Source organism: Macrosteles quadrilineatus, unplaced genomic scaffold, assembly GCF_028750875.1.
Source record: "Macrosteles quadrilineatus isolate MER2022 unplaced genomic scaffold, UCM_ALF_1.0 Scaffold_2__2_contigs__length_208266976, whole genome shotgun sequence".
Classification (NCBI taxonomy): domain Eukaryota; kingdom Metazoa; phylum Arthropoda; class Insecta; order Hemiptera; family Cicadellidae; genus Macrosteles; species Macrosteles quadrilineatus.
Window position 1 is genome coordinate 135,022,612 of NW_026542595.1, and position 27,155 is coordinate 135,049,766.

Here is a 27,155-nt window from a genome sequence, read left to right on the forward strand (position 1 = left end):
ATTTATTTCCCCGACAGTACCTTATGGTTTGCTCCCTTTAGACTTGTCTCTGGAGAGATTGCATAGTATGCATTATTATTATTATTGGGAATATTATTGTCTTTCTTTTGTATATTTAAAAGGCTGGGACTGATGCTACGAAGTGTCAATTTTTGTAGAAAAGTACTTAAATAGGGAGACTCACTTATGAATTACACTACTATAACATATATGTAAATGATCAAAACTGATTAGCTGCTATCATTATAATATAATTCCAAGTCCAATTAAAAAGGTAAAATAAAACAAATAAATATGTGCATAAGCATCAACAAAATGTACAATATATTTATTTCATTCTTTACAGACCTAAACCTTTATCTAGCGATGCTAGATCTTTGATTTTGATCACAACGTAATAGTTTCCTCTTATTTAAAATAGTTTACACATATTATAACAATATAAAGGATTACATTCAAATATCTATCTCATATGTGTAATTAAAGGCACATTTGTTTCTTAGGTAATTTGATATACAATACTTTCATTTTTGGTTTTTACAATATACAAAATTATAACAAATTATACAAATTTTATCATTTATAAAATACAATATTTAAAATTTGGTCTAGTCATTATTTAAATATAATACAGAGTTATATAGTTATTTATATACACATTCGTAGCCATCGTGAAACGTTTTATAGTTAGTGCTGCCTGCGTTCGGCATCATAAGCTCTAGTAAAATATGTGTTTTGTAATATTAGGTGTAAATAAATAGTGAGACAACAGGTACTAAAGCGGCCCTCTGATATAAAATAAGGCCTCCAGGGACAAAATTAAACACTACAGAAAACGTGAAACAATCAATATTTCAAGGCCACTGCAATGTCTCCAACTTATTTTTTATGTGACCAAAATGACGTGGTTTACAGTTGACTGAAAATATCAACTAGAACCTGATACACCTAATGTGTCTAAAATTTGCAAACTCTTGAATTCAGTGTAAAGAGTCACAAATACAAGTGCGAAAAATCCATCCAAGTAGTTTTTACTTGACAAGTGGCATTAACAGAAAGTTACGATTCATCGCTTCTAGTTCAATAAATGAAAATAAATTTCTAACTCTAACACAAACTAGACGATTCAATTGAATTATCACATTCAAACATTAAAACTCAACAAATCACTTGAGGTATTGATTGGAAAAATGAAAAAGATAAAAGTTGTAGATTCAAGGTGATTTCATCAGAGAAAAAGTTGACCGTTTTCGTGACTAACGATAAGTCTGGCAAGATAAGACATTCTGACATTCGTCTTCATAAAGCATCAATCCACGTTCTTGTTGGCGTGTACTCTTGGATAGAGCTGAAAAACAAAGTTGGTTAGTTTATAAAACAAGCAGTACACTAAATAAATACAGTTAAAAAAGTCATCGTACTTTATGAAAACTATCATCGAAAACTGAATTAGTGTAATAAGCTTCAAGCCTAAATTGTATTACTTAAGAAGAGCAGTTCTAAATCCTGTTAAAAACCTAGCTCCTTTCCAAAGAATAGCAAGAACATTTTTAATTTATGGAAAAGTTTGGTAATAGTGGAACAATCGATACAGGGTCTAATCATAGACAAATAGAATAAATAAAGACTGTCAAAGGAAGGTTCCACGATGTGCTGCTAGAGCGAGCTCAGTGTTCGATTCGCTGTAGTCATCGGCTCCTCGCTATTTAATTCTGATTTTATTTAACTACACGGCACTCCTAGCGGTGGACGCCAAAGAATAGCTAACCACAGCACTATTCTTTTTGTCTATGGTCTAATTAAAGGTAGCAACACAAATCAGGTGGATTAGCACTCTGTTTCTTCCTCAAAGTACCAACACTTTCTCCCTCATTGATTGAAACAATTTTTATAATGACATAAAGCAAATTTTTTTATAACTTCATCTGTATGCCTTTTGAATTAAGCTTGTCCTATACATAAAGTTACAGTAAGATGTTAGACTGGTGCGTCTCTACGTTGTGTTCTGTTAGTGGAATCAATGCACCGGTGGAACATCTTCACATATTTATTTGCATTACTTTTTCTCATGTAGCTAATTTGGCAACCAACTACAGACTTGATATCTAACCATCAGTGGTGGATATTTTCAGGGAGCAGATACTTTACATAGTGTTTCCGCACTTTGCCATGAGTGACATTATCACTTACCCCCAACAGATTGCGAGGTATGTATCCCTCTCTGTCGCTCAGTCGAGCCCACCACCACTCTCTCTCCCACTCGTCTCCCTTCCTCAGTACGATCATCCTCTCCCCCTCCTTGAAGCTCAGCTCGTCCGTGTTGTGTGCCTCGTAATCAAACACCGCATATACAGCCCCATTGTTGAGAATACCCAACTTCTCTTGGACACCTACGATAAATTAAACTGGTTAGTTGAATCATTACCTAGTTATAATCACTAATACTTATAAATAAATAAAATTGTAGATGCATGAAACACATGTGAAAAGTTCAAGAGCATACTTCTGAAGTGATCCCCTAGACCATGTTTTCAAAACTTTACGTTACAATTAAAATGTTGTTAAAGAACTTTGCAGATAACATGTTTAGGGGATCTGCAGGCAAGACTTTTCCAATTCGGGTCAAGTAGGGTAAAAACTTGCTTATCAAATTGAATTTTGTAAAGTATTGATTGGTTTTTAAAATATTATTTTTTTACTGTATTTGGTTTTTAAACAACTATGTATAATCTCCCGCAATCACAATAAAATCATGAATATATATCCAAGGTCAAGGAAGAATTTTAAACATATTTTGTAGTCTCACAAAATTGTAATCATCTGCCGCTGATGACTTCATTATCGTCTCCCGTGATTGCAGAAAACCCGTCTACATCACCCACCTGTTATGTTAAAACAGGTGCTATGGAGAGCACACATTTTTTACAAAAAAGTAGGAATTTAAACCAATATCTAAGCAATACTGACTGTAAAGGTATTCAGAGCAACCGTCGAAGCCCTCTTCGTCTTCTTCACACTTTTCGGCCGCAGTCTCATGGTCGCTGAGAGTTGTGGCGAAGATGCAAGCGCCGTGTTCTACCAGGAACCGAACCATTGCCAGGTTGTTGCATGAAGCAGCGCAATGCAGAGGCGTCCTGCACAAGATTACGTTACGTTACAAGCTTGATAATTTGTGTAAGTACTTTTATCAGCTAAATCAAGGATGCTGTAAATATATTTCCTGGAGTCTAAACCAAAAGCACTTAGGGAACTTAAAAGCTCTTTAAAGAAATCTGTCCAAAATTCTTCAAGTTAAGCGTGCATGTTCTTGAAATATCACACTTCTATAGTTATAAATGTTCAAATTACTTTCAGGAGGTCAGTCAGATACCATTTTCAAAAATATCAAAGTGTGCAGAACTGGTGTGAGTGGTGTGGCAAAATAAAAAATGAAGTACTAGTACAGTAAATCAATACCAATTTGGGTTCTATGATCAGATTTAAAAAAATAATTTAATGTTAAGAAAGGCTATCCTGTATCTAGACTGACTGTACTTGATCATTATGTGAGTATTTACGCTAGATCCAGCTTAAACATACATGAACGATTCAAAATAAATCTAACACACAAAATCTAAAATTACGTACCATCCGTCGCTGTCTTGAGCGTTGACATCACAGCCGAACTGCACCAGGAACCTCACAATGTCCAGATGACCTGCACAGATGGCGTTGTGAAGTGCTGTGATGCCTTCGTCATTCGCCGCACTCGGGTCTCGCACCTGGGCAACACAAACAGTTAATCATTTTATAGTTTTATTTTTTTTTATTATTAGGTAAATGATACACACTTAAATTTGGACAGAAAGAAATTGCCTAATGAGTTGATATTACATAAATATTGTATTGAGTGACATCAAGTAGGTAATACGAATTAATCAAGTAACCTTTAACAAAGACTAGGAAGAATATTTGAATGTACTTTTTTGCATTAGCTAGAAAGGGATTGTATGTAACAGATAAATGGAAAAAGGAAAAGTCACAATGTTCATACATTTGTTCTATTTAATACACTGTAGACCCTCATTATCTAGATAGACTCTATTATTATGGGCAGCTCTGTCAGACAGCAGTTTGTAAACATTTTACTCAGCTACTTCCTTTATTTCTATCACATTGCTGATTGAACTATACGCAACTGAGAATTTTGAGTTTTTTTTCTACAGTGAATTTATCAACAATATTTTCTTCTGTGTCCTCACCCATAAGGAAATGGCCCCTTGTAGCACAGGTTAAGTAACCACAGTAGTTTATTTTGTTGTCCTTAATATCTTAGAACGCTGGGTTCAAGCCTAGAACTTTTAACTCATTTCTTCGGGCTAGGCCTAGAGGGTCAGAGTAACATCACATAGCTCCATTGGTGATTGGCAGGATTTGATTCTCCAACCTTGCCAGACTTTGGCCCAACACTCTACTAGACCGGCTTGCTACCCCAAAAAAACTAATAATATATAAAAGTAACACACACTGATATATTAATTTACCTGTCCAGCAGTCCGCACTACTAGCTCAAGTTCCCCCTCCAGTGAAGCGTCCAACAGCAGAGCTAGAGGATCGAAGGACACTCTCCTGGTAACTTGCTTGTGTCCTCCATTACCTCCCTTCAGGTTACCCTTCTTGGCTCTCCTCATCACGACCTCCCCTGGAATATATCGGAGCAGTTGAATAGCGTAGCAACATTGAGATAAAGTAACAACATTTTCTTTATATTTTTCATACTTTGGTATCCATACTTTATAGTTAGGTCTACTTAATAGAGTTAGAGTGAGATTAGTGTTGTTTTACCTCCTTTGTCTACTATGTGAAATGTGAATGTGTTCAATCAACCTTTATGTTTATGCCTTCTTATTAAGTTTGCAAATTAGGATTTTAATTTCAGTTGTGTTCCTATCTGGCCAACCAAAGTATGTTGTTTTAGTTCTATGTGGTAAACTTAAGCTTTGACCAAAGGGAAAGCAACTGGGCATATTTTAACCCAAATATGAATGTAGGATAAGTTTAGTGTAGAATAGGGAGAGGCGCTTGTGTTGCTTTTGTTACTGATTAAAACCAGATGTTTGTTTAGCCAGGACAATTTATTATTTATTCGAGCCCGGTTTCAAACTACCAAAAAGCTGACTTTTCTCAGAATATTCACCTTTACACTACTGTGTTTTATTTTTTGTGTTTACTATACCATCGTTATTTTTTACGTTTTTAATAAGGCACTGTCAAAACACATTTTGTTAATGTTACAATTAGGTCCACTAATTGTTAGAAATCAATCAATCAATCAATCAATCGTTGAGATGGGGACGCCACCTGGGTGCGTATTTTAACCCAAATATGAGTGAAGGATGAGTGTTGAATGGTGTGTGATGACCTGTGTAGCTTTGTTACTGACTAAGATCAGCGGTTTCATTAGTCAGGATCATTTATTTAAAGCCCAATGATCAGGAACAGCTGGGTCCAGTTTCGAACCATCAAAAAGCTACTGACTTTTCTCAGGATCGAACCGGCGACCTTTTGATTAATAGGCGAGCACTATAACCACTCAGCTACCCAGCCAGTTACGTCATCAACTGGTATCCCAATGACAAATAGCATTTAGATCCAGAATCAATCCTGCTAAAACAATAACCTTCAGACTTAAAGCTACCACCATAAACTACTCAGTGATATAACGTGTCATGTTTTAACCTACCGGTTTGTTCCTTATTGAGGCTGTTCCTAGTCTCGACATCCATGCTGCCCTCCGAGCTTTTATCGCTGTGATGGCTGTCCTCGTTGTGGATATCCTCTGGACTCGGAGGAGCAACACGATCCACCTGGTCCGTTGACTCCGAGGAGCTTGAGACCAGATCTGCCGGGGGCGCCTCCGTCTCGGGGAACAAGAAAGCTGGTGGCATCTCTATCCTTCTGTTGGAACTGTACCCACTGGTCTCTACAGAGTAGAGGTTTTCAGTCACTGAAACAACATTTTTTTATTAAATTTGGCATACTATCTTAAAATATAGAGAATATAACTGTTATACTGTTTGAAAGTATTTTTTACTATTCTTAAAAACAATCTTATTATGAAATAAAACTGAATTTTCTTTATGTACTGTAACCGTTTTCATCACTTATTGAAATGAGTTCTGGGTTCTTCTGGCATGGTTTGAGGGCATATAGGCAAGCGATTGTTCAACTCTAATGTTGTTTTAATTGTGAATAAACAATAATTTCTCAAAATCACTCAAACACAAACATTTTACTACTCACCATCACCTTCTTCTTTTGTACTCTTGACTTCAGATCCTTGATTCACAGGCAAACTTCCGTTTCTTAACCTCGGGATTTCAGAGGGAGGTTGTTTTCGTATCGTGAGGGGTCGAGCCTTGATTATTTGGTCTTGTGGCCTCTTAGGAAGGTCGTCAATAGGAGGTTCAGTGGTAGGTGGTGGGGGAGGGAGGGGATCGGACACTACCAGAGTAGCACTGGCCGGTTGGGGAGGTTGTGTTTGGTATGGGTGGGGCTTCTGAGATGGGTAGTCATTCCCCCTAAAAACAACGTTGAAATTAGTAATTCCAGAACATTTACAGTGAGTACATGGTTTCTCTTTCTATTTAACTACTAATATACCTGACACTAAGGTACATAATGGTATTTAAGTGTGTACGACATTCCTAGGCAGAGACCTTAACACCTTCTCATCACCGTATATGACTTTTAGTGGTTAGAAGATATGTGAATGAGAATGATTTATTGGTGCATATACAGAGCAAAATAGTTTCAGATATACAACACTACTGTAGCAAAAATAATATAATTCATGAATACTTTGACTACATAAGGTCTACTGCAATTAATAAGCTATGCTTGAAGTCAATGCTAAAGATAGCTTTAACTTACTGTAGAATAGGAAGTTTGGAATGTCTACTTTACACTATCAAGAGTCAGGGCCTCTTTAGCTGCAAGAGGTTTTCATTCGGTCTGTTGTAGTCGCAAGTAAGGGGCAATGGGAGCATAAATATTTTTCAGGCTCATAGCATCTCACATCCAAGCCACCTGTCTAAAGTGGTTACTACATAGAAAATGTTTACAAAATTGATTTGGTTAGTTCATTTTTGTTTCTTTTACTATTTTTTCTTTTATGTTTTGTTTTATGTTTATTCATAGTTTCTTATACTTATTATTCATACCTGGAGGTGAGTGCAGCGCCTCTGAGTACAGTGAGAGCAGTGTCCACAGCCTCCGAGGACGTGTCCACAGGTCGGGGTCGCTTGTCCTCCTCCTCCCCCGCCCAGTGAGCCTGGCGGGGCGGTGGCGGAGGTGTGGGCTTTACAGGCAGTGCAGGCTTTGGAGGCAACGCTGGCTTCAGCGGGGAATCTGGCGGTTCACTGGGTTGAGATAAAGGCAACTCTTCTTTTTGGTCCCGAAGAATACCCTAAAAAAACGACTTGGTATACATATAAATCAACTTATTTAGATACTATGGTTGATTCTCTAGAACTGGGTTTTGGAAATGTTGGTTGTTAACATATGGATCAATTTAGGCCTTTTAATTTACAACTGGCATGTTGATATGTACTTTTAAAACCTTGTTCTCACAACACGTGGTTTGTTGAATCTCCCTTGTGACCTTGATCAGTGGCTTGTATTAATAACCATAGTGAGAACAGCTTGTCAGTGGCTCGTGCAGTTGTTCTAGGTGATTCGTTGGATGGTTGGTACATGTCTACTCCTTGTCTAGATCGCTCACATTAAAAAAAACCTTTTTAAATCCTAATCTGTATTGCTTCACACTTTACCCTTATAAACTACCAATACCTCAATAACTCTGCCTTTTTCTCCAAGCCAGTCAGTGGTTTTTTAAATCTACAAGCCACCACGCCCCGTGAATACAGTCAGGTTCAGGTTCACAAATTCTCTGACAACTCAAAATCCATTGACTGATCAAGGCAATCAGCAAGTTTCGACCTACCACGCGTCGTGTGAACAAGGCTTAAGAGATGTGCACAGATTTTGAAATATAGTTTTCTTTATAAACCACAGGAAAAGATATGTGCTGTGGTGTGTACATCCAAGTATAGAAATAATCTAACTTGTGAAGCCTTGTATTGTAAATCTATACTGTATTGTTGTATTGTACCTGTGGTGTGGAGCTTAGTGTCTGAGGCTGTACAGGATGTATTTTGGTGGATGAGGTTTGGTAGATAGGTGAAGGTAGCTGTACAGTATTTGGGCCTACACTGCTCACGGGCTTCTGAAACAAGTCAGGGACACATTAAAAAAACTCTACCATTTTAACAGTTGAATTGAATAAACAGTTAAATATGTATGTTCATCAAATTTTTATACAAACACATAGAATCAGAGGAGTTGTGAAAACTGTTAGAGAATGTGTTAAGTAAAATTAAATTTATAAGTGTAATGTTTTTAAAAATATTGAAATTAGAGTTGGATTCTTAAGCAGGAAACCCACTAGTCCGACACTCTCTGACATGACACCTTCCAACAAGTCTCCAACACCTTCCGATGCTTTCCCCACTTATTAAGGCAATAACCCATTGGTCCGACAGGCTTCGTCACCCACATAGCACAGAATATTTATTTGATATCAAATAAACGTTCAATATATCAAACTATGTCAAATCAAAAATTTGATATTTATTTGATATTCATTTAATGTTCAAAATGTCAAAGTCAAACAATGTCAAACTTTGAATATTTATTGTATCTTCAAAATATCAAAGTCAAATAACATCAAATTTAGAATATTATCTAAATATTCTTAATGTTAAAAATTTGATTTTCTCTTTGAATATACTAGTTTTAAAATTTTTTAGATTTAACTTTTTAAATTTTTTAGAGTAAAGAATTTAGTCCCCAGCCTACAGGAGCCCATTTCATAATAAACTACAAGTTACAACTTGTAACTTGTTAAAATCCATGTTTTAGCCCCTGAGCTGTATAATAACTAAAAATAGGCTTTACCTTCGTCACTTGTAACTTGTTATTTCCATTAGATTTGCATTGGGCAATCAGCTGATTTACTAATAATATTAGTTTGTACTTTATTATGAAATGGGCCCCAGTTTGTAATATGGAGGTCGGAGGTCAATTATCTCAAAATAATTAATAATATGAAGGAAAACTGAACACTGTAATTTTTAATTAATTGATGATGGATTTTGACTTTTCGCGGGGGGGGGAGTTGTTGGAACATCTGATATTTTTTTCTGAATCTAGGCTTACTACACATTTCAAGAAGAGTGAATAGGAAACACAGCTTTTTTTAAAAGTTTTGTTTATTAATAAAAAAGTCAAACTCTTAACGATTGGCCTTATCATTTTATTTTTACTAGTAAATTAAACCAAACGTAAATTTACATTTTTTTAAGTGTAATATAACTCTAAAAATATGTTAAGTATCTAGTTTGAGCTTGACTTGGCCCATTCGTATGAAAGGAAGAGAGGAAGACTGAAGACAAAACACCAACTTAATTCTAACCTAACTCAGCAAACAAAACAAAACATTACAATACAAAACAAATTACAAAATCCGTCGCGCGACCAGTGGTGGTCAGGTTACTCACGGTGTGGTTTATTTATTTATTAACCAACAAATTGCCCATTTTGAGGGAAAGTACACGATTTATGTAAAATGTACCTATGACAACTAACTTGTTGAGTAGGCTACACAAGTAGTGAAAATAAACTATGGAAGCAACAAGAGTATCAAGATTCAAGAACAAGACATAACCTCAAATCAGTTAACTTAAGTGTGCTGATATTTTGTTTAGTGTGTGTCACTGTTAGTTTAGAGTTGTTATTTTGTGACTGGGTATTGGCATAACCTACACCGAACATCTTTTCACGTTTTGATCCTTGGAGTATGTAAGTATAAGTCACTATACCTAGTAACATAGACGTATTTTAGGCCTTGGCCTTACCTAGACCTAAGTTAAGCTACTGTACAAATTAAATTGGCCAACTTATCATTCCTAATGCCTTAACTTAAGTATAAATAGATAAATCTGAAACCTCAAAATAGGCAATCTGTTTTATAGGAAGTATTTTTCTGCATACTAATTAGGCCTAGGCGTAAGCTACTAAGTTAGGCGGCTTGCTTAGTTCTTACTGAACCAGTAGTTTATTTAGCTTCAAAGGGCAACTTCCGGATGAAAATAGTGTTCAATATATAGGCTAGTAAGTAGGACTAACTTACTGGTTTACAAGGCAAATGGAATACCATACTGTGTTGTAATACCTTGTTAGGCTAATTTTGAAATATTACTAAGTTATGTGGGTTATATTTTACGTCAGTCACTAACTTAAGTTTATGTAAATTCACCATCAAGAATAAGTTAACTTAATTTAGGCTAGCCCAGGCCTAACATATTCTACCTCAACCAGGTTACAATTTACCGGTATTATAAAAGAAATAGCCTAGCCTATTTGAAATCCATTTTCCTTTTAAACTGAATTGGGGTACACTTCCGTATCTGTTGTCAAAAACAACTGAATGAATATAGGCTATAACCATCGATATTTTCATTCGGTTGTTTTTGACAACAGATACGAAAGTCTACCCCTGTATTGTCTCTTATTCTTTTGTATTTTAGTTGTTGTCTGCTTCCTTTACCAACCAATGATTAGGCCTAACTAATCTTGATACATATTTAGGCCAGAGAAAGGTATGCATGAATTTAACTAAAAGTAGTTTTCTCTCCATTGTTTCAGTTGATAACTCTGCAGCTTTGGTGGAAGTTGTTATTTGGTAGCAGTGAATAATTTGCCTACGGTACCAATTCTCCCGAGTGACAAAGTGGCTGTCTAGCAGCCTGTAGGCTGGGAAGGAGGAATAAATTTTTCTTTTGCAATCTGCATCTGAAGCCAGCTATCTTGCGTAAGTTTTTTTTTTTTTTATTTACAATCAGACATTAATAATAGGTAGACATACATATATTTCAATTAGGTTTTCTCAAAGTTAAAATAAGTTAAAATAAAGTTTCAATCTTAGGTGTTTTTATTTCAATTTTTCTGTTTGATTCGCCATGACTGTGTATGTCTTTTTTGCCATAACGGGTACAGTTCCGCAGAGAACCTGCGATATATTATCGGATGAATAACATTATATATCAATAATTATCCGATTCAATACATCGTTCCCTATGTTTTTTCACTATGTAAACATCAAATTGAGTTATGATTTGCAGATTTGGTGAATTGGTTTTGCAATATTAATATCAAATCAGATATATATACCGTCCGATAATATATCGCAGGTTCTCTTAGGAACTGTAGATAAGTTAGGCTCTACCACCAAAACACAACCTAATTCATGATAGGTACCTATTGGGTAATAACGTAGCCTAAGGTTCATCACACAGTTAAGAGAGTTTCTCTTTTTTGTGACCCACTTATATAGGAAGTCTTTGATTTACACTATATAAATATTCCGGCAGTGCTAACTTGTGTAAAAGAAAACTGTATTAGTTGAATTTTTTTAAACGCACACGTAGGCCTATACACACACCAAACTACATCCGACCGTTGCACTCATTTCAGTCAGTGCTCACCCCAATATTTGTCCGTTCAAGTGACTGAGGATTACTTTTACCACTACCTAGGTCAAAATTTTCAATTTTCAGATTTAGATTTAGCTTTAACAAGGCTACTCAAAAGAAGCAAATGCCATCAAAATATAAAATAGATTTCACTAACAATTTAATATGTGTACCTAGTTGTAGGCTATCCTGGGTGTTGATCAGGAAAATTAAAATATATACAAATTCTAGTGCTAATACTAATCTCTTTTATACAGAGGCAGAACCGGTACGCAAGAACACTAGGATCGTGGTGTAATGGAAATATATGTTGTTGCTACTATAATCAAGAATTGGCTTCGCCCAGCAAAGTTTAGGATTGATGCAAGGTAAATTTATTGTGTTATTTATAATTTAGGTTAAAGAAAAGATTGCTTATCTAATTACCTAATATAGAACTTAAATTTTATTATAATTAACAGATTAGGCCGACATCTAACTACTGTGATGTTTTCTTTTCAAATTGTGAATTTTCAGTGACAGGCTATGCAAATGAGCAAAACTTAATCTGCGGTTTTATCCATCTCTTTTTTCTTTATTGTCAAGAACTCAATGCCTTATCGACAAATTTAATTATAAAGTACAGGTATAGTAAAAAAATAGGTCTTAAAAATGCCTAACGAAGGGGTCTCCAACCTACAGCCTGTGGGCTACATCCGGCCCTCGTGCAGTTTTATTCCAGCCAGCAGAAAGCCAGCATACGTTTTTGAAAATTATTATTTTTTATAGCAAACACCAATTATATTCTCCCACAATTGCGTAAACACGTGTGGTCAGGTGGTCTCAGCTATATCGTGATCATCTCCCGTGATCTCGCCAAGACTCACGAGCATATTATACTGCAGTCTCGACGGTGCCGTGATTGTCTTTTGCAATCCCAGCAACACCCTTCATTGTTGACCGTGATTTCCTTGAGGTGTAAAAAGAGAACTTTGTCAATGAATGCAGGCTCAGCCGTGGGATATTTATTTACCTCGCGGCTCATACCATAATTGAGAGCAATTAACTGTCTCTTCCCATTCAACAAAATTTGTGTACAATACCCTGTCTCCAAGTTGGCAGGTTAACGTATTTAAATAGGAACATAGTAAATGTCTCTCACTTGCTAATTTTTTTTTTCAATAGGCCTAGGGGAATATTAGTAGTAGTCAAGTAGCGGCAGATTAATTTAAATATATATATTTTTAATTGATCCTAATTGGCAGAACTACAAATTGAAATCTTAAACTAGCTGACATTTTAAGTGTCAAATTTTATAGCCTATTCTCACTAAAAAATCATTGAACTTTTTGTCAAAGATTTAGCTTAGAATGTGATTACTTCTTAATTGCACATCTTTCGTTAGAATTAGAGGCATTTATAATTTTATTTTATGAACAGAACTATATTTTAGATTATTAAAAAAGGAAACTATGTAGTTTATTTGTTTATGGATAGATTTTGATAAAATTTGGCAAACTTATTTACTTTATCCTATACTATTGACGTATGCTCAAAAAAACTTTTTACCTTCTCCATGGCTGCAAACCTAACCTTGTTAAATCTAATCTTCATTCAATTTTTATCTTGTATATTTTTTTATATTATCAGCAAGTTAGGTTAGCTTATGACAGTTTAATTTTATAATAGAATGCTCTCATTTTGTCCGTAGTAAACCTTAATTCAATTTTTTCACAATCAGCAAGTTTGGTTAATTTGGTTAGGTTACGACATTTTAATTTTATAATAGAATGCTCTCATTTCGTCCGTATCACAAAAAGCCTTTACCTTGTGACAAACGACAACTACAATCGCATCGATAGTAGATGATGTTGTGATTCGATAGAGTAGCGAACAATTAACGTTAGTTGCTAAATCGGTGGCGTTTTTAGACAAAAAAGTGCTCACCGAGGAAAAAGGGTTGGAGACCCCTTGTCTAACATATTATATTTTATCTATAGCTGTCTTAGAAAATAACTCTGTTGAACCTCTTTTACAGGAACAATAGAAAACTCAAGAAGGCCATTTGGGAGATGAAGAAGACCAGAATTATTTTTTTTGTAAATTGTACATATCTTTATTATATTTGTGTTTAAATAATTTTTAATTAAACTTATTTTATCATACAAATAAAGTTTTTTCTTTAAAATGTTTTCCTTGAATGCAGTTTTGTTTTAAACAAATATGTTTTGTGATACTTTTGTTAATGTTTTGTCAAATAAGAAATATATATATATATATATATTTACATTTTTGGGTCACCCAAGAACTTTAACAAACTACCTATAACTTCAGAATAATAAGTCAAATCAAGGTAAGAACAGTAAAGAAGTCTGAACTGATATTATTTTAATCGCCATGAAATTTGAAATGTGAAAAAATGCAACCTAATTCTTCTAAACATATTTTACCAATAAATGTATGAGACATTTATTTGATATTCAATTTAATATTTATTTAATGTCAAATTAAGTGAGGTTGAACCTAAATTGACCATTTATTTGATATCAAATGAATGTTCGCGAATATTAATTTAATATTCGAATGTCAAAAATGTTATATCAATATTTATCACCATCATATTTAAAATGTGAATGTAAATTCAATCATATTCTCTTTATTATATTTTACCAATAAATTTATGAATGTCAAATTTGATATTTATTTTATATTCAATTTGAATATTTATTTGATGTAAAATTGAGTGACGTTTGAACCTAAATTGAACGTTTATTTGATATCAAACGAATGTTCGTGAATATCAATTTGATATTCAAATGTCAAAAATTTGATAGCTATTTGATATCAAATAAATATTCGGTGCTATGTGGGCAGTGACCGACGAGAAATTAGATATTTCGGGCTTTTTTGTAAATTGGTTGGCTGCTAGTAGTAAAAGAGGTCATTATGTGTCCATCCGGTTCTTTGTTCGCATAATCTTTTTTGATAATAGTTAGTCCACAATTTAAGAACCAATCACCACTCAAATCCATAGAACTTGCATCATTGAAAGCATCAGAATATGTTCAGGCAGCTTTCATAAGCCACTGTATAAAGAAAAGGGATGTTCCCAAACCGCTTCGATCGAACGTTTGCCAATACTCATGTCACACACAAAGCTAGACAGTGACTAATCTAGGTCTCATGCACGCAGAATGGATTTCGGATCGGAAGGTGTCGTGTCGGACTAGTGGGTTACAGTCCATTTAAAGTCATGCAAAGTAATTTTTTTGGAAGGTGTCGGAGACTTGTCAGAAGGTGTCGTGTCGGAGAGTGTCGGACCAGTGGGTTTCCTGCTTTAGGGGTATGGCATTGCCTGGCAGTTTGAATACTGTGCATAACCCCTTCTCCCTAACTGGTAGGCTAGATATTTCAGAAGGCTTACATTTAATAATTGAAGATATGAATTGCTGGTATTCTGGCTATCAGAACCACTTTTATAAATAGGCCCAGAGGCGCAAGAGGTTTTTAGGTTGGTTGGGGGTGCAAGGAAGAGAAAATTCCTCCCACGATGTAGGTGTAGAGGAGCACAATTATCTCTCGGGCCCATTAAGCAGCACATCCAAACCGCAGGCCTACTGGCCATAAGTATGTTTTTTTTAATATAAAATAAAATGTTCGTACAAATACCGTTTTAAAATTATTTCCTTAGCTTTCTGTGGGAGAATACACCCCCACCCCAGGAGCAACCACCAATAGAAATTAAATTATTAATTAAATTATTAATTATGTATATCTTTAGTTGGTTGTTAAATTATAAAAAATTACTACAACGAGAGTTTATTAATATGACAAGTAAAGTTTAGATGACAATATAATAAAAGATTGGCTAAAAAGAATGTTATTTACGTAATTTCTTGCAAACAAAATACTAAATATGAGGCTTCTGGGTTTTGGAACAAAGAGTAACCTAAAATATCGAGGAAGGATTCTACTTATTTATGTAGTATACAATGTGCAAAAAAAAGTTATAAGTACCTAGGTAAGAATAGCATTTACTTTCTAGTGCTATAATATACAAAATGTAATTTTTTGTTACATAAAAACTAAATAAATTATTTTTTAAGCAGAATACATTTTAAACAAGCTGCCAAATGACATGAGAGGTGCATAATGACCGAACTAAAACAAAATATATTACAAAAAAAAAAATCAAAACTACCATTAAAAGTGGAATTTAAAGAAAGAATCCGTGACTGACTAAGATGCTACAGCCTATTCAGATTCCAACTCACCTGGAATTGTTCAGATAAGGAAGTTGGTGGCAATACGAAGCCCGTTACCATCGGGACAGAGTTTGAAGATGAAGAGGAAGCGTTATTTACATTAGCAGAATGAGAGGAGTTGGGTTTGGTGAATGGAACCATAGTCTGTGGAAGAAAGCATGCTTTTGATAGTAAGACAAGACTTACTGCAATTGAATTCAAAAGATTATAGATGAAGTTCGGTAGTAGGAGAAGAAGTTAACAAAAAGGCAGCCATGAGTAGGAGGAATATAGTAAAGGATCACATTGATACAGGTATTTACGCCAATTTATAGGAAGATATCAGGGAAAAGCAGAGGTCGTTGGAAGGAGCTTAGAAGATATTTAGGAAAAGGTAGAGTAGGATGGAGGAAGAGAGAATTCCCAAAAAACAGTGAGGTGGATGGTGGAAGAGGGAATTAGCAAAAAAGATTCAGTTGGATGATGTACCTATATACAAGAGAGAATAAGCATAAAGAAAAGGAGAAATAGTACAACTTTGTGTGAAATTACAGAGAATGAAATGTTAAAGAGATTGTTTAGTTATTGACTTATGCTCGTGTGAATGAGTATAATATTTAAAGAAAGCTTTTTCCAATAAAATAACAAGGATGGAATAAAAATGTAAAATGTCAGTGGACAATGTTAATCCAGATATTGGTCTAGGTTAGTGTCACTCTTAAATTTTCTTAAAACTACTTAGGTAAACTTATCAAATGTGGAAAACTGATTTTTTTCATATCATTACAAGCAGCTCTTTAACTACATAGGTCATGTCCTTTTGAAGTGTTAACTATGTCTGTTAACATTCAAATGCCTAGACCATTTCTTATAAAATATATGCAATGGTTACGGTTTTACACACACATAACAAAAACATTCCAGTGTGATATTGCAGAATATAAGATAGTGTCAAAATTTGTGCATTTTCAATTAAAAGTTCTGATTAGCTAAATTCACACTGTCTAGTGCTCACAAAGTTTTGAATATTAATTCAATACCCTCGAAGTAGAGCATAACAAACAAGTTTGGTCAAAGGCATGATAATGTCTAACTTGAGATTAGCTAGTGTCAAAGGGGAGTGAGGCCACATAAAATCAAAACTTTATAAGCACAAATTTTGAATTGGGGCCATACAATAGCTTATTATTATAATCTAACAAGAATGCAAATGTAAAAAGTTTTTAAAAAATGTGTAATTATGGATTTGGGTTATTGGCTACCCTTTAAGAGGGTTCCACCCGGTTGGTTAGCGTACCACATAACATGGTCCTACAAAAAAAACCTCGTTGCATTATTAAAGTGTTTATCGAGTTGAAATAAACTAGAAAATATTCACAGATCTTGAAAGCAGCTTTAAACGGTACACTGGTTATGTTATGATACAGTACCTGGTGACTGGATGTGGAACTAGAGCTGCTATTGGTGGCTACGGAGGAGGTGGGGGAAGAGTTTCCTACAGGCTGTCCTCTGGCTAGGAGAGAGGCCCCGATATTACTTGTGTTGTACACCCTGGAAAGTCATCAGGAGTTAGAACACATGGTTGTTTCTATGAGCATTACAACTCAACACTGCATGAAACCATGACCTGATGGGTGATGAGCCAACAGGAGTGTTCTAGAACTTTGGTCCTCTACGGGTTTGGAGAATTCTTCAAGTTCAAGGTCAGCTTTGACAGGCGCCAAGTGTGTTACCAACAATGTGCAATACAAAGCTACCTGTCACAGCCTTTGGTAAGGATAAGGTTGTATGGTTTTGGGTGATCGTTAGGCTATAGGTTAGGCATGGTGGTTTTTGGAAGTGGTTTGGTTTTTTGCGGGTATTTGGGATGTTGTAGTTGGGTGAGCGTTGTCCTACGCTCTTGTTGCTGAATATATAATTAAAAATATCCCTAGCCCGTGTCAATTAAATTTTATTTTCAGAAACATTGGTCTTCACTAACAAAGCTTTATCTACCTCACTATTCCAAGTTATTTCAGCTTCATTTAGGTTGTGTATTCAAGCTAACCCATTATCATTAACATTACATGAGTGAGCATACTAAGAATCTATTTACCTTGGACCCAGGTTTCCCAACACAGACAACGACGAGGTGGATGAAGTAGAAGACGAAGAAGACATCATAGAAGGAGACAGTGAGAGTTTCTGGTTGGCCAACGGCGTCGCTAGACCCTTGTTGACTCCAGGTGGTATGGGAATACTATGCACTACACTCATCATGTTGTTGTTCACATGGTTACTGTTGTTGTTGTTCTTCACCAACTCCGAATCACAAACGGTCTCCCTCTCCCCTCCCTCCCCCTGAAGTCTCCTCAGTTTCACTCCGGTCAGGGGATGCGTAACATAGTTTACCGTAAACTTTGTATTGTAAGGCAACGTTTGATATTTAGGGTCCGTTTTACTCGCACCGAACTCCGGAAGGTTTTCCTCTTCTTTCACTTTGTAGTTGTCGTCCACCGGTGAGTTTTGGTTCTTGTGCGATGACTTCATGTTAAAATCGTCCTGCGACCCTGTTAACCTCTCGTGGTTGTATATTTGATCGTTTACCACCTCCAAGTGGTGACTTCTCCGCTCCGGTTTCTCTGGACGTAGCGGTTGTCTCACGTGCTCCTGGGTGTCAGAGGGGACGTGGTGGTACGGCTCGATGGCTGCTATGTTGCCAGCAGTCAGTGGCCTCAGCAACTGCTTGTTGCCTGGTTGCTGCTGATACTGCTGCTGCTGGTGATGTTGAATGGCAGATGTTGACAACGTACTTCTGCATAAACATCAGTCACATTAAAACCAAAAATATTAGCTAGGCCTATGTGAAACCATCAAGCAATACACTTAGGGAGAACGGAAAGATTATTAGTTTGAAAACTCATATATGATTGTACAAACTGAAAACTTGAAATGCTTCACTAAAATCATTTATTGTAGTAAACATTGCATGGTCCGCTGCGTAGCCACATTTTTACTGCAAGATAACATTGAGTCTCTTATTGAGTGTAGTAGTATTGAAGTTCTATTTTCTTTTCCTTTTTTTATTGTTGGTTGATGGAGGCAAAAAAAAAACTACTTACATTGCTAAAGTGTGTGGTGGTGTAATATGTTACCTTTTCAGTTTTTGTTTTAACATATGGTGCTTTCAGCCTTCGGATTTTTACAATACAATAGATATAAACGGGTTTGGACGGTTTCCTTAAAACAAAATGTTATAAAGGCCAAAGGAGTAAATACCCACTTAGTAAAAGGCCTCTAAAATTAACTTATGTTTACTAGATTTCTGTGCACAACTGTGTTACTCAGCTTGCTATAGAGGTAGTTTTCTCTATAAGCTGTCTCGGCTTGCATTTAAAATGTTTTTCTTAATCAGTGTATCTTTATTTTGTTTAAAATCTTTTTCTCATTTAAAAATATTAATTTATGTCAAATAGGGATCTGAAATAGATTTTTTATTGAGGATAGTAGAAATAGTCCTCTCTTTAAAAGCAGCCCTTTGAACAACGTCTACACCCTAAGTGTGTTTTTGTGTCTAACACACAAAAACATTATGCATTTTGTCAGTTGGGTTTTACGGCTGTAAATACAGTAGATTTCAATATTCAGATTCTAGATAGATTGATATACGCCATAGTATAGCAATGACTATTCTAAACTCAAAGTTTTCTGACACAAAGTTGACTAAGCTTACCTCAGTTGTTGCTGATGTGTGGTATTGGCCTTGTTGCTAGCTGCTGTGATCTGATTGGCCAGTTGCTGGTTGAGAAGTCGCTTGCGGTGAAGCCGATCCTGAAGTTCTGAGATTCTCTTGTCTATCGACACCATCTCCTCCTGCCTCTGTGATAAAGCTTCTTTCTGTTGAGTTAACCTTGCGTTCTGCTGATCGTTCAGTTTGTTCCGGTACTGTGAACAAACGTATGGTTATTGTTTTTGTTTAATGAGTGTTATTGTTTCGAGGAATAAATTTACTGTGATACCGATGGTGGAAACTATCTTAACACCAAAATTACGATAGCTTTAGTGATAATATTATGTCCCTTCTTAAATATTAGCTAAACTTGCAGGTTTTAAATCCTGCTACAATGCATAACTAGGAAAATATTTTAAGCTGATTGTGAATGATGGACAAGAATGGATGATCTGTGTAGCTTTGCAACAAGATCATGTGTTTCGAAAGCAGCATGATTTTTAATACCAATTACATCTTATATTATTTATTTACCAGGTTTTTAACTCATATTGCTAACAAAGTGTTCCCTAAATGAGAGCTTGGTTAACAAAGCAGAAAATTAAGGGGTTCAAAACATTTATCAGGTCAATATCATTTGAAAATTTTAGATGGTTTATACTTAAATATTGAAAGTGTTTGATATTCTCTTCTCTAAAGAAAACACATCTGACATAGATGAAAAAAATGTTTCTTCAATAAACGGTGGAGTAAAAAGAGCACATTTAAGAGTATACAAATATTCAAGGGGTTCAAAATAATTGAGAAGTTTGAATTCCTTTCGCTTGAGTTTCTCTCTTAGCAAAACACCTCTGATATAGATGAAAAAGTGATTCCTAGATTATCCTTCATTAACAGACCACTTTGAGGAGTTTAGTAAAATCCCCCCCAGTTCCTGCACTATGAAACCGGAATTATTTTCCCTCTTCCCCTAAAAAACTTCTAATTACAAATCCCTGGATTTCTATATTTTGTTCTACCTCTACCATCCATGGAGTCCCTGACTTACCATGAGTTCTCTCCGGAGTTTTTCGAGTTCCTGCGCTGTAGAGGGGGGAGTGTTCTCCCTCCTCCCCCTCCGCAACTCCTCCAGTTGTCTCGTCAACTCCTCCACCTTGGCCACGGCCACTGACAACTCCTTCTCCTTCTCATTGAACAAGGCACGGATACTGTCCAGGTCTGAAGCTGCAACAAAACACTTCAGTTGAGTCCGAGTAGCAGATAGCATTGACTGGAGAAAGATAAGCTTGACTAGGACTATTTGTGGATAATTTACAGAAGTTAACAGATATTGGGTTGGCTTCTGACATGATCCTAATGTTTGAATAGATGATGAGCCCAATAAGGTTGTTCAAGGTCTTAATCCTGTTCAGTCTCATGGCATTACAGTACAACTACTAGCTAAGAATGTTTCACATTCACAGTCAGCGTAATGAGATCGTATCGCATATCACAAAAAGATTGACACTTATTTAAGCACTAGTCCACAAACTCTTTATGGCACTGGGAGTAAAACTTTGAGGGTAGCTTAAAGCTTTTCAGGGTAAAAATATTAGAAAGTCCAAACAAAAATTGGACAAAATTAGTGCCAGGATACTTAAAACATAGAAATCTTGAAACATTGAAATCGGCTGGATTCTTATAAAAAAGTTTCAACATAAAGTAGTCATAGGACTAAGAGGCAATTATTACAGATTCAAGGGCGGATTCAAAGAGAAAATTTGGGGGGAATGGGTACAGAATCCAGAAATATATATATATTTTTAATTTCTATGCCCATAGAAGAGATTTTGAAACATAATTTCAAAGGTGTGCAGTGTGCAATTAAATTTTCTTAGTTAGGCTTTGTGATTTTTGTATGGTTTTTTAAGATTTGGGAGGGGGAAATTGACTCCTTTTCCTCTCCATGGGCCTGCCGCTGTTATACTGATTATTATTACTCGCCCCTTGCCATTTCAATCACTTATTCACTGAACTAATATACAAAATCTTACATTTATATTTTAGTGTACAATCATTGCTAATAGCTCAATACATTACAACTGGATATAGCTTAAAAAGAAATCTTGAATGTTAAAACACTAATTGCTTCTTTGTTACCGCCATTTGTACATAATGGGGGATTCACTTGATATAATGGTTTAAAAATGAATACGTTTTAAATGGTTTGTTGTAGTGCTTTAAGTAAAGTGTAGTGTCATTGACTACAGTATTGGTAGTATTTGATTGATTTGAATTTTACAAGACAATTTATTAGTTTTAAATAATAACAATTGCCAATAGCAGTAAAATGTAATTTAATTTTTGTTGGTACCTAGTATTTAAAAAATTCAAAATCATCGTATAATAATAAAATACACTTTTGTTTTTTGTTAATTTAACTGTTACTTTTAAACATTTTACATTAATAAAAAGTTTGATAACCTCTGTTTTTATATAGGATAACTTAAATGTATAATAACATTTTAGGGAATATGTGTAGAGGATAATTATTTTCATCATAGGATCCACCAAATATATCATTATTTCAATTAGTCCATAAAAAGTAAAATTTACAAAAATATATAAAAATTCCCCGACCGTAACAAACGCCTGCTAAACTCCAACGCAAACCCCGCTAGACATCAAAGGCTATCAAGTAGCGTCCGCCACTTTGCGGGTGTTCATTTTATTCAAACCGTCAGGAAAAATTATTTTGCAATTGAATCAAACATTATGATTACAATTTGGAGACATTAGAAGGCATTATCAGTAGTAAGAAACACCACATATAGGCTGTTAGTTTACAAATGTTTAGGGCGTTATGCAATTGTAATATTTTGTAATTTTCTGAATGCAGTATTAAAATTTCAAGTAATTCCATTATTAGCAGCCTATGTAGCGCTGGACAAAACATTGACAAAACTATTCATACTTCAAGGCACAGTAAATAGTTGGCAAATAAAATTATCTTCATTCTCTCTAACAAATATATAAAATAATAACCATGCAAATATATTTTAGCTACAATGTTAAAAAATGTAACTGGGATCATCATGGAAAGTAGTGCAAGATTGAAGTGATATTTGAAACCAAAACGAAACAACTTATATTTTATGTCAAGGATTTTACAGATGTCAGCATCGCGATCAAAAGCAGTAACGAATGAAATCGAAACTCCTCGTAGTGAATTGTGGCAAGATCGGTAGCGGAGATGGTTTTTCGTTTCATCGTAACGATAGTTTTTATAAACGATAAACGTAGTTTAAAAGAGCTTTGTGTTTACAAAGTAATTAGCCCCAGTACAAGGCCCCACTAGAAACACTTTTCCTAGTGGGGCCTTGCCCAGTATATCACATGTGTTTGGAAATACTGCCAAATTAACGGGTGGATGTAGTACTGTATATAAATTGACTTTTCGTGTCTTAAGTGTACAATAAAATTGAATCCAATACTGTTTTACCCTCATTACAATTTAAACTGCTTAAACCACAGACAATAGACCACTATGGTCCACAATGGTATATTCTCTGTACTTAACTTAACTTGTCCATAGTATCGTTTTTGAACTCAGATTATATTTTGTGTTGACTTTTTAATTGATAATGCTAACAAAAAGTCTACGTTAAGAGTAACCTTCAACAAATCCAGGGTTTGGGCAGTTTCCTCACAAAAAAACAACGCAAACAATTACAAACATACTGCTTCTTATTATTATGATCTCATATTTATGGCAAAGGTTGATAAAGGTGCACAGTAGTTTAGACAGACACAGAATTTAGCTTCGTTGTAAATTTACAGTAACACACAAACACAAAATCGCATTTTTATTTTCGACCAATTGGTCTGTTACATCAGTTTTCCAAATGACAATTATGGTGGGCTGAATATCATAGTTTGCAGCATCATTGCATTGTACGTATTTGCAAGCTAAATAAAGGCTGGAGTCACCCCTAGTAAAGCCAGGCTCGGTAACGTGAGTGCCAATTAACACTGACTAGAGCCATGTTACTACAAAAGGCTCTCCACAAACGTACACTCATAAAAACCACTCTCTGATCTACTGCACTACTCGTATAAGTGGAAACCTCCATGTTCGACTCTAATATTTTTGTAGTTACCCCTCTTGGCACTCTATTTGACTTCTATCTAAAATTCAATATTTGCCCCACCATAGTTTCAAAATAAAATTGATGTCCATGCTATTTGAGAATATTTTTGGACTTTAGATTCACTTCCCCTCTGTGCTCTCTACCTATCAGCCATCTTTCTGAACAATAGTTCAAATCCACGGGAAATCACAGAACCACTCTTTGGTAAGCGATATTCCAAAAAGATACAGGGAAAATAAACTAGGGAGGAAAGCAATGTGTAATTTTGGCCAATTCAGACAACAATGTACCCGAATCCAACACTAGCCTATATTTTCGCGGTAATTTATACGCGGTCTATTTACGCGGGAATGCTGCGTGTCAAAGGATGGTCCAGAATGTGAATCAAACTGATTATCAAGGTCAATAGAGTTTCAATTTCGTTGTGCCCTCCGCGCTACCGGAAGGCCGGTGATTTCAAAGCAGGTCGTTAACCTAGATTTGAGCGGGAACGGACCAAGGTTAGGTTAGGTGTTCCCGCCAGAAGACCGCATTCCTGAGTCACACCTGCAGTGTTGCCAGCTCTCCAGCAGGTGTACCAACCTTGCCGAGGGAATCCCATCAGGGACGAGGCTTCTGAACGTTACCGACACGGGGGAAGTAGGGAGATCCAGAGATTACTAGGGGAACGTTGGGTAGTAAAAACAAATAAAAATATTTTGTCGCAATCGAATAAAAATCTAAGGTTTTACGTGGTTTACTATAAAGGACCTATTTTATATATGAATCAAAGTCAATGTGTAAGTTCGTAGTTTACGAATCCTAGCTTACCTGGACCAAAGTACACATTGGCAGTTCAACGGCGATAGTGAAAAATACAAGCATATGACATCTAGAAAGCGTGATCTTTTCATATGAAGAGTTTATTTTTTATCTTATATTTTTCTCACGAACTAAACAGCGCTAAAAGGAATAGCTAGTGTCGATGTAAACAACACGAATGGAAGGGAAAAATAGAATCGACAAATTACAGCTGGTGTACGGCTAAAACGCACACATTTAGAGCTTTTACGGTGATAGTAAAAATTGGCAAGTATACGAAAACAAGTAGTGTAGAAAATAAAACACTAAAGAGACGTAAAAGGTATCAATAGACTTGAAAAAATAAACAAACCTTAATAGGCGTAGTTATGGTGATCTACAATGATTCAGCTTGGACAACAATATGATGTTATGCGAATTGACTTAGAGATCAAATTAGCACAAACATTGTTTTAACCCCTTAGTTTTTATTATTTTTTTTATTCTAATAACTCATTTTAGAAAGCAAACTATATTTATTGTATACGAACTTTTACGTGAACAATGATTTGGAATTAAGTATTTAATCAAACAACTCAGTAAACTATAAAAAATTGCTTTCATCATAAATTCAGTAAACATATAATTTAAGATCAGCTGTTTACAAATCAGGACAGTAAGGATCTCAAACAAGACACACAGAACAGTGTACGGTGTATGACGCATCATGCAAAAGCAACAGTCATTAGTCCGTCATACCCTCTTTGTGTCTTTCTCTTTTGATCAAACTTACAAACCTTTGTGGCCCGCCACAAAAGGAACCCGTTATTTGTATTTACCGCTGCACACCCAACGCAATACTTCTTCAGACACTTTTCAAGACAGTTTTATGTCCATAATAAAAACTTATTTTTAATCGGTTGTTTAGAATAAATGCGTTAAAATAGCTACTTTTCCCTCTAGAGCAAAAATAATCAGCTGTAGTAGAGGTATTGATTACTCCACTGACTTTGCCGAAGAAAATTGTTAGAAATTAGCAAAAATACCGCATTCAAATTTGTTTGAGTTTATCATCCTGTCATATTGTATATTAAACTGTAGTACAAACACATTTATTTATATTGATACAAGTTGAAGTGTAAATAGACAATACATAAAAAACAAAGTTAAAGTTGCTCCAATATAATATATCAAAACAAGAATTAAGCTATTTTAGAGCAAATGTAGGTAAACAATGAACGAAATTTGCGTTTTGGAAATCATTTAGCCAGAAGTGGTCCAGTATGACGAAAAGTCATCACACAAAACGTAAATGTACATTATTTTTTATCCTGTGTCATTTTCAGTTAAACTCAAGCTCCTGTCGAATATGTAGAGTCAATTTTGGTCTTTATGATGAAATATTATTGTAATTGCCATCGTAGTTGTTGTGTGTTGTATACATTGTTGTTGAATATTATTATTATTTTTGTAACATTATTGTTAAAACAATTTTTAAACAGTTTAAGCGCTGTACAAAAGTTGAGAAGGATGTAGAACAAATTTACAAATGCATGTAGATTTATTCATCGATGGATTTCTAATGTAGTGTGGTCGTATGCATTATGCGCAGCATACATCCGGATCTGTGGTAAAACTGCGAGAAAAGAGGATTTAAGGGATTTTGCGGAAAACTCGACAAGACTCAATATTACGAAAACGGCGATGTCACATTTTCAAATGTATAAAACTTTCCTTTAATGTAAAACGGGCTTCATACGGTAACTTAGTTGAAATATAAATTTGAATGAAATTATGAATTATAATAGAAATTATATTGTTACGAGCTGACGGAACATACTGTATAACAACATGCAATGTATGATGAAAAAGTCTATTGTTGAAATTTTCTGTGCACTTAATAAGATACAAGTGTACCTGTTGTTCGAATTCGAGCAATTGCGAAGTATTAAAGGCGTTATTTTAAAACGAATAACAGTCATAATATCCGATTACTTTAAAAGAATTAACTCAAAGATTATGGAAATACTCACTATGTACTTAACAGTTCGATATAATCAACATTTCTTGTAAATATATTGTCATTTTTCAAAATCTGATCTTGTTTTTAGTGTTTTCCACTCATAGCCGCATTAAATTGTCCACTATAACGATTATAAATTGTAAAAACGCATCATTTCCATTTCTTCTTCTTGGTGGTGTTCTATGACTTTCCTATGTTTCCATTGTTTACAAATCGGCCCTTTATATGATTGGTCAAGAAATGCAGCACATTGTTAAATTAATTTTTATTTTTAGTATATCAAATAGTTCAGGCTTTCTCCCTTTTTTCCATTATAATATTTACGCCAACCCAAATTCAAAAATAGTAAATATTTCATTTCAACCAGGTCAGTAAATGTTTGCAGCACAAATTTCCTTAAATTGCAACTAAAATATTAACTGCAATTAAATTATCCAGCTAATCATAATGTAAAAAAATGTAGTGTAAAAAATATAGTTTTTTGACTATGGTATCTGCTTGAAAATGAACCTTTAGGTTCGAAACCTCGGTCGCTGACCTAAATTCCAGGATCACTGACAAGTACTACAGGTATTTAACCTTTTTATTAGTACAAAAAAATGATCTTTATAAGGATAACATGGGAAATTTACATCTACTGGGCAGAGCCCAAGGGACTTATTCAAAATGTAAGGCCTGTTTGCAAATCTACACACCTAGACGAACATTTTGCTATAT

At 35.1% G+C, this 27,155-nt stretch overlaps 1 protein-coding gene and 1 long non-coding RNA gene across 2 annotated transcripts; one reads left to right on the forward strand and one right to left on the reverse strand.

Annotated features, from left to right (window-relative positions):
* Positions 1–293: 293 nt before the first annotated feature.
* On the reverse strand, positions 294–24,236 carry LOC128984925 (apoptosis-stimulating of p53 protein 2-like). The gene is made up of 15 exons (XM_054404294.1): positions 24,182–24,236; positions 20,554–20,729; positions 19,509–19,720; positions 17,892–18,590; positions 17,227–17,347; positions 15,827–15,961; positions 8,153–8,266; positions 7,203–7,447; positions 6,283–6,560; positions 5,723–5,986; positions 4,524–4,681; positions 3,628–3,761; positions 2,968–3,134; positions 2,191–2,390; positions 294–1,348 (listed from the first exon to the last, which is right to left on the reverse strand). The coding sequence occupies exons 1-15, from the start codon at positions 24,234–24,236 to the stop codon at positions 1,310–1,312; spliced, it is 2,997 nt and encodes a 998-aa protein (XP_054260269.1). The 3' UTR covers positions 294–1,309.
* On the forward strand, positions 9,613–13,667 carry LOC128985873 (uncharacterized). The gene is made up of 4 exons (XR_008490085.1): positions 9,613–9,900; positions 10,747–10,912; positions 11,831–11,941; positions 13,591–13,667. It is a non-coding gene; the product is annotated as an uncharacterized LOC128985873 (long non-coding RNA).
* Positions 24,237–27,155: the final 2,919 nt, after the last annotated feature.

What these genes read in the sequence shown, in the direction of transcription:
- LOC128984925 (XM_054404294.1), bottom strand. Translation starts at nt 24,236, where the DNA reads ATGGGATTCCCTCGGCAAGGTTGGTACACCTGCTGGAGAGCTGGCAAC. An exon ending in CCTTATCTGAACAATTCCAG is followed by an intron (nt 8,267 to 15,826) that starts GTGAGTTGGAAT and finishes GACTTGTTTCAG; the next exon opens with AAGCCCGTGAGCAGTGTAGG. An exon ending in GGCGCTGCACTCACCTCCAG is followed by an intron (nt 6,561 to 7,202) that starts GTATGAATAATA and finishes CGTTGTTTTTAG; the next exon opens with GGGGAATGACTACCCATCTC.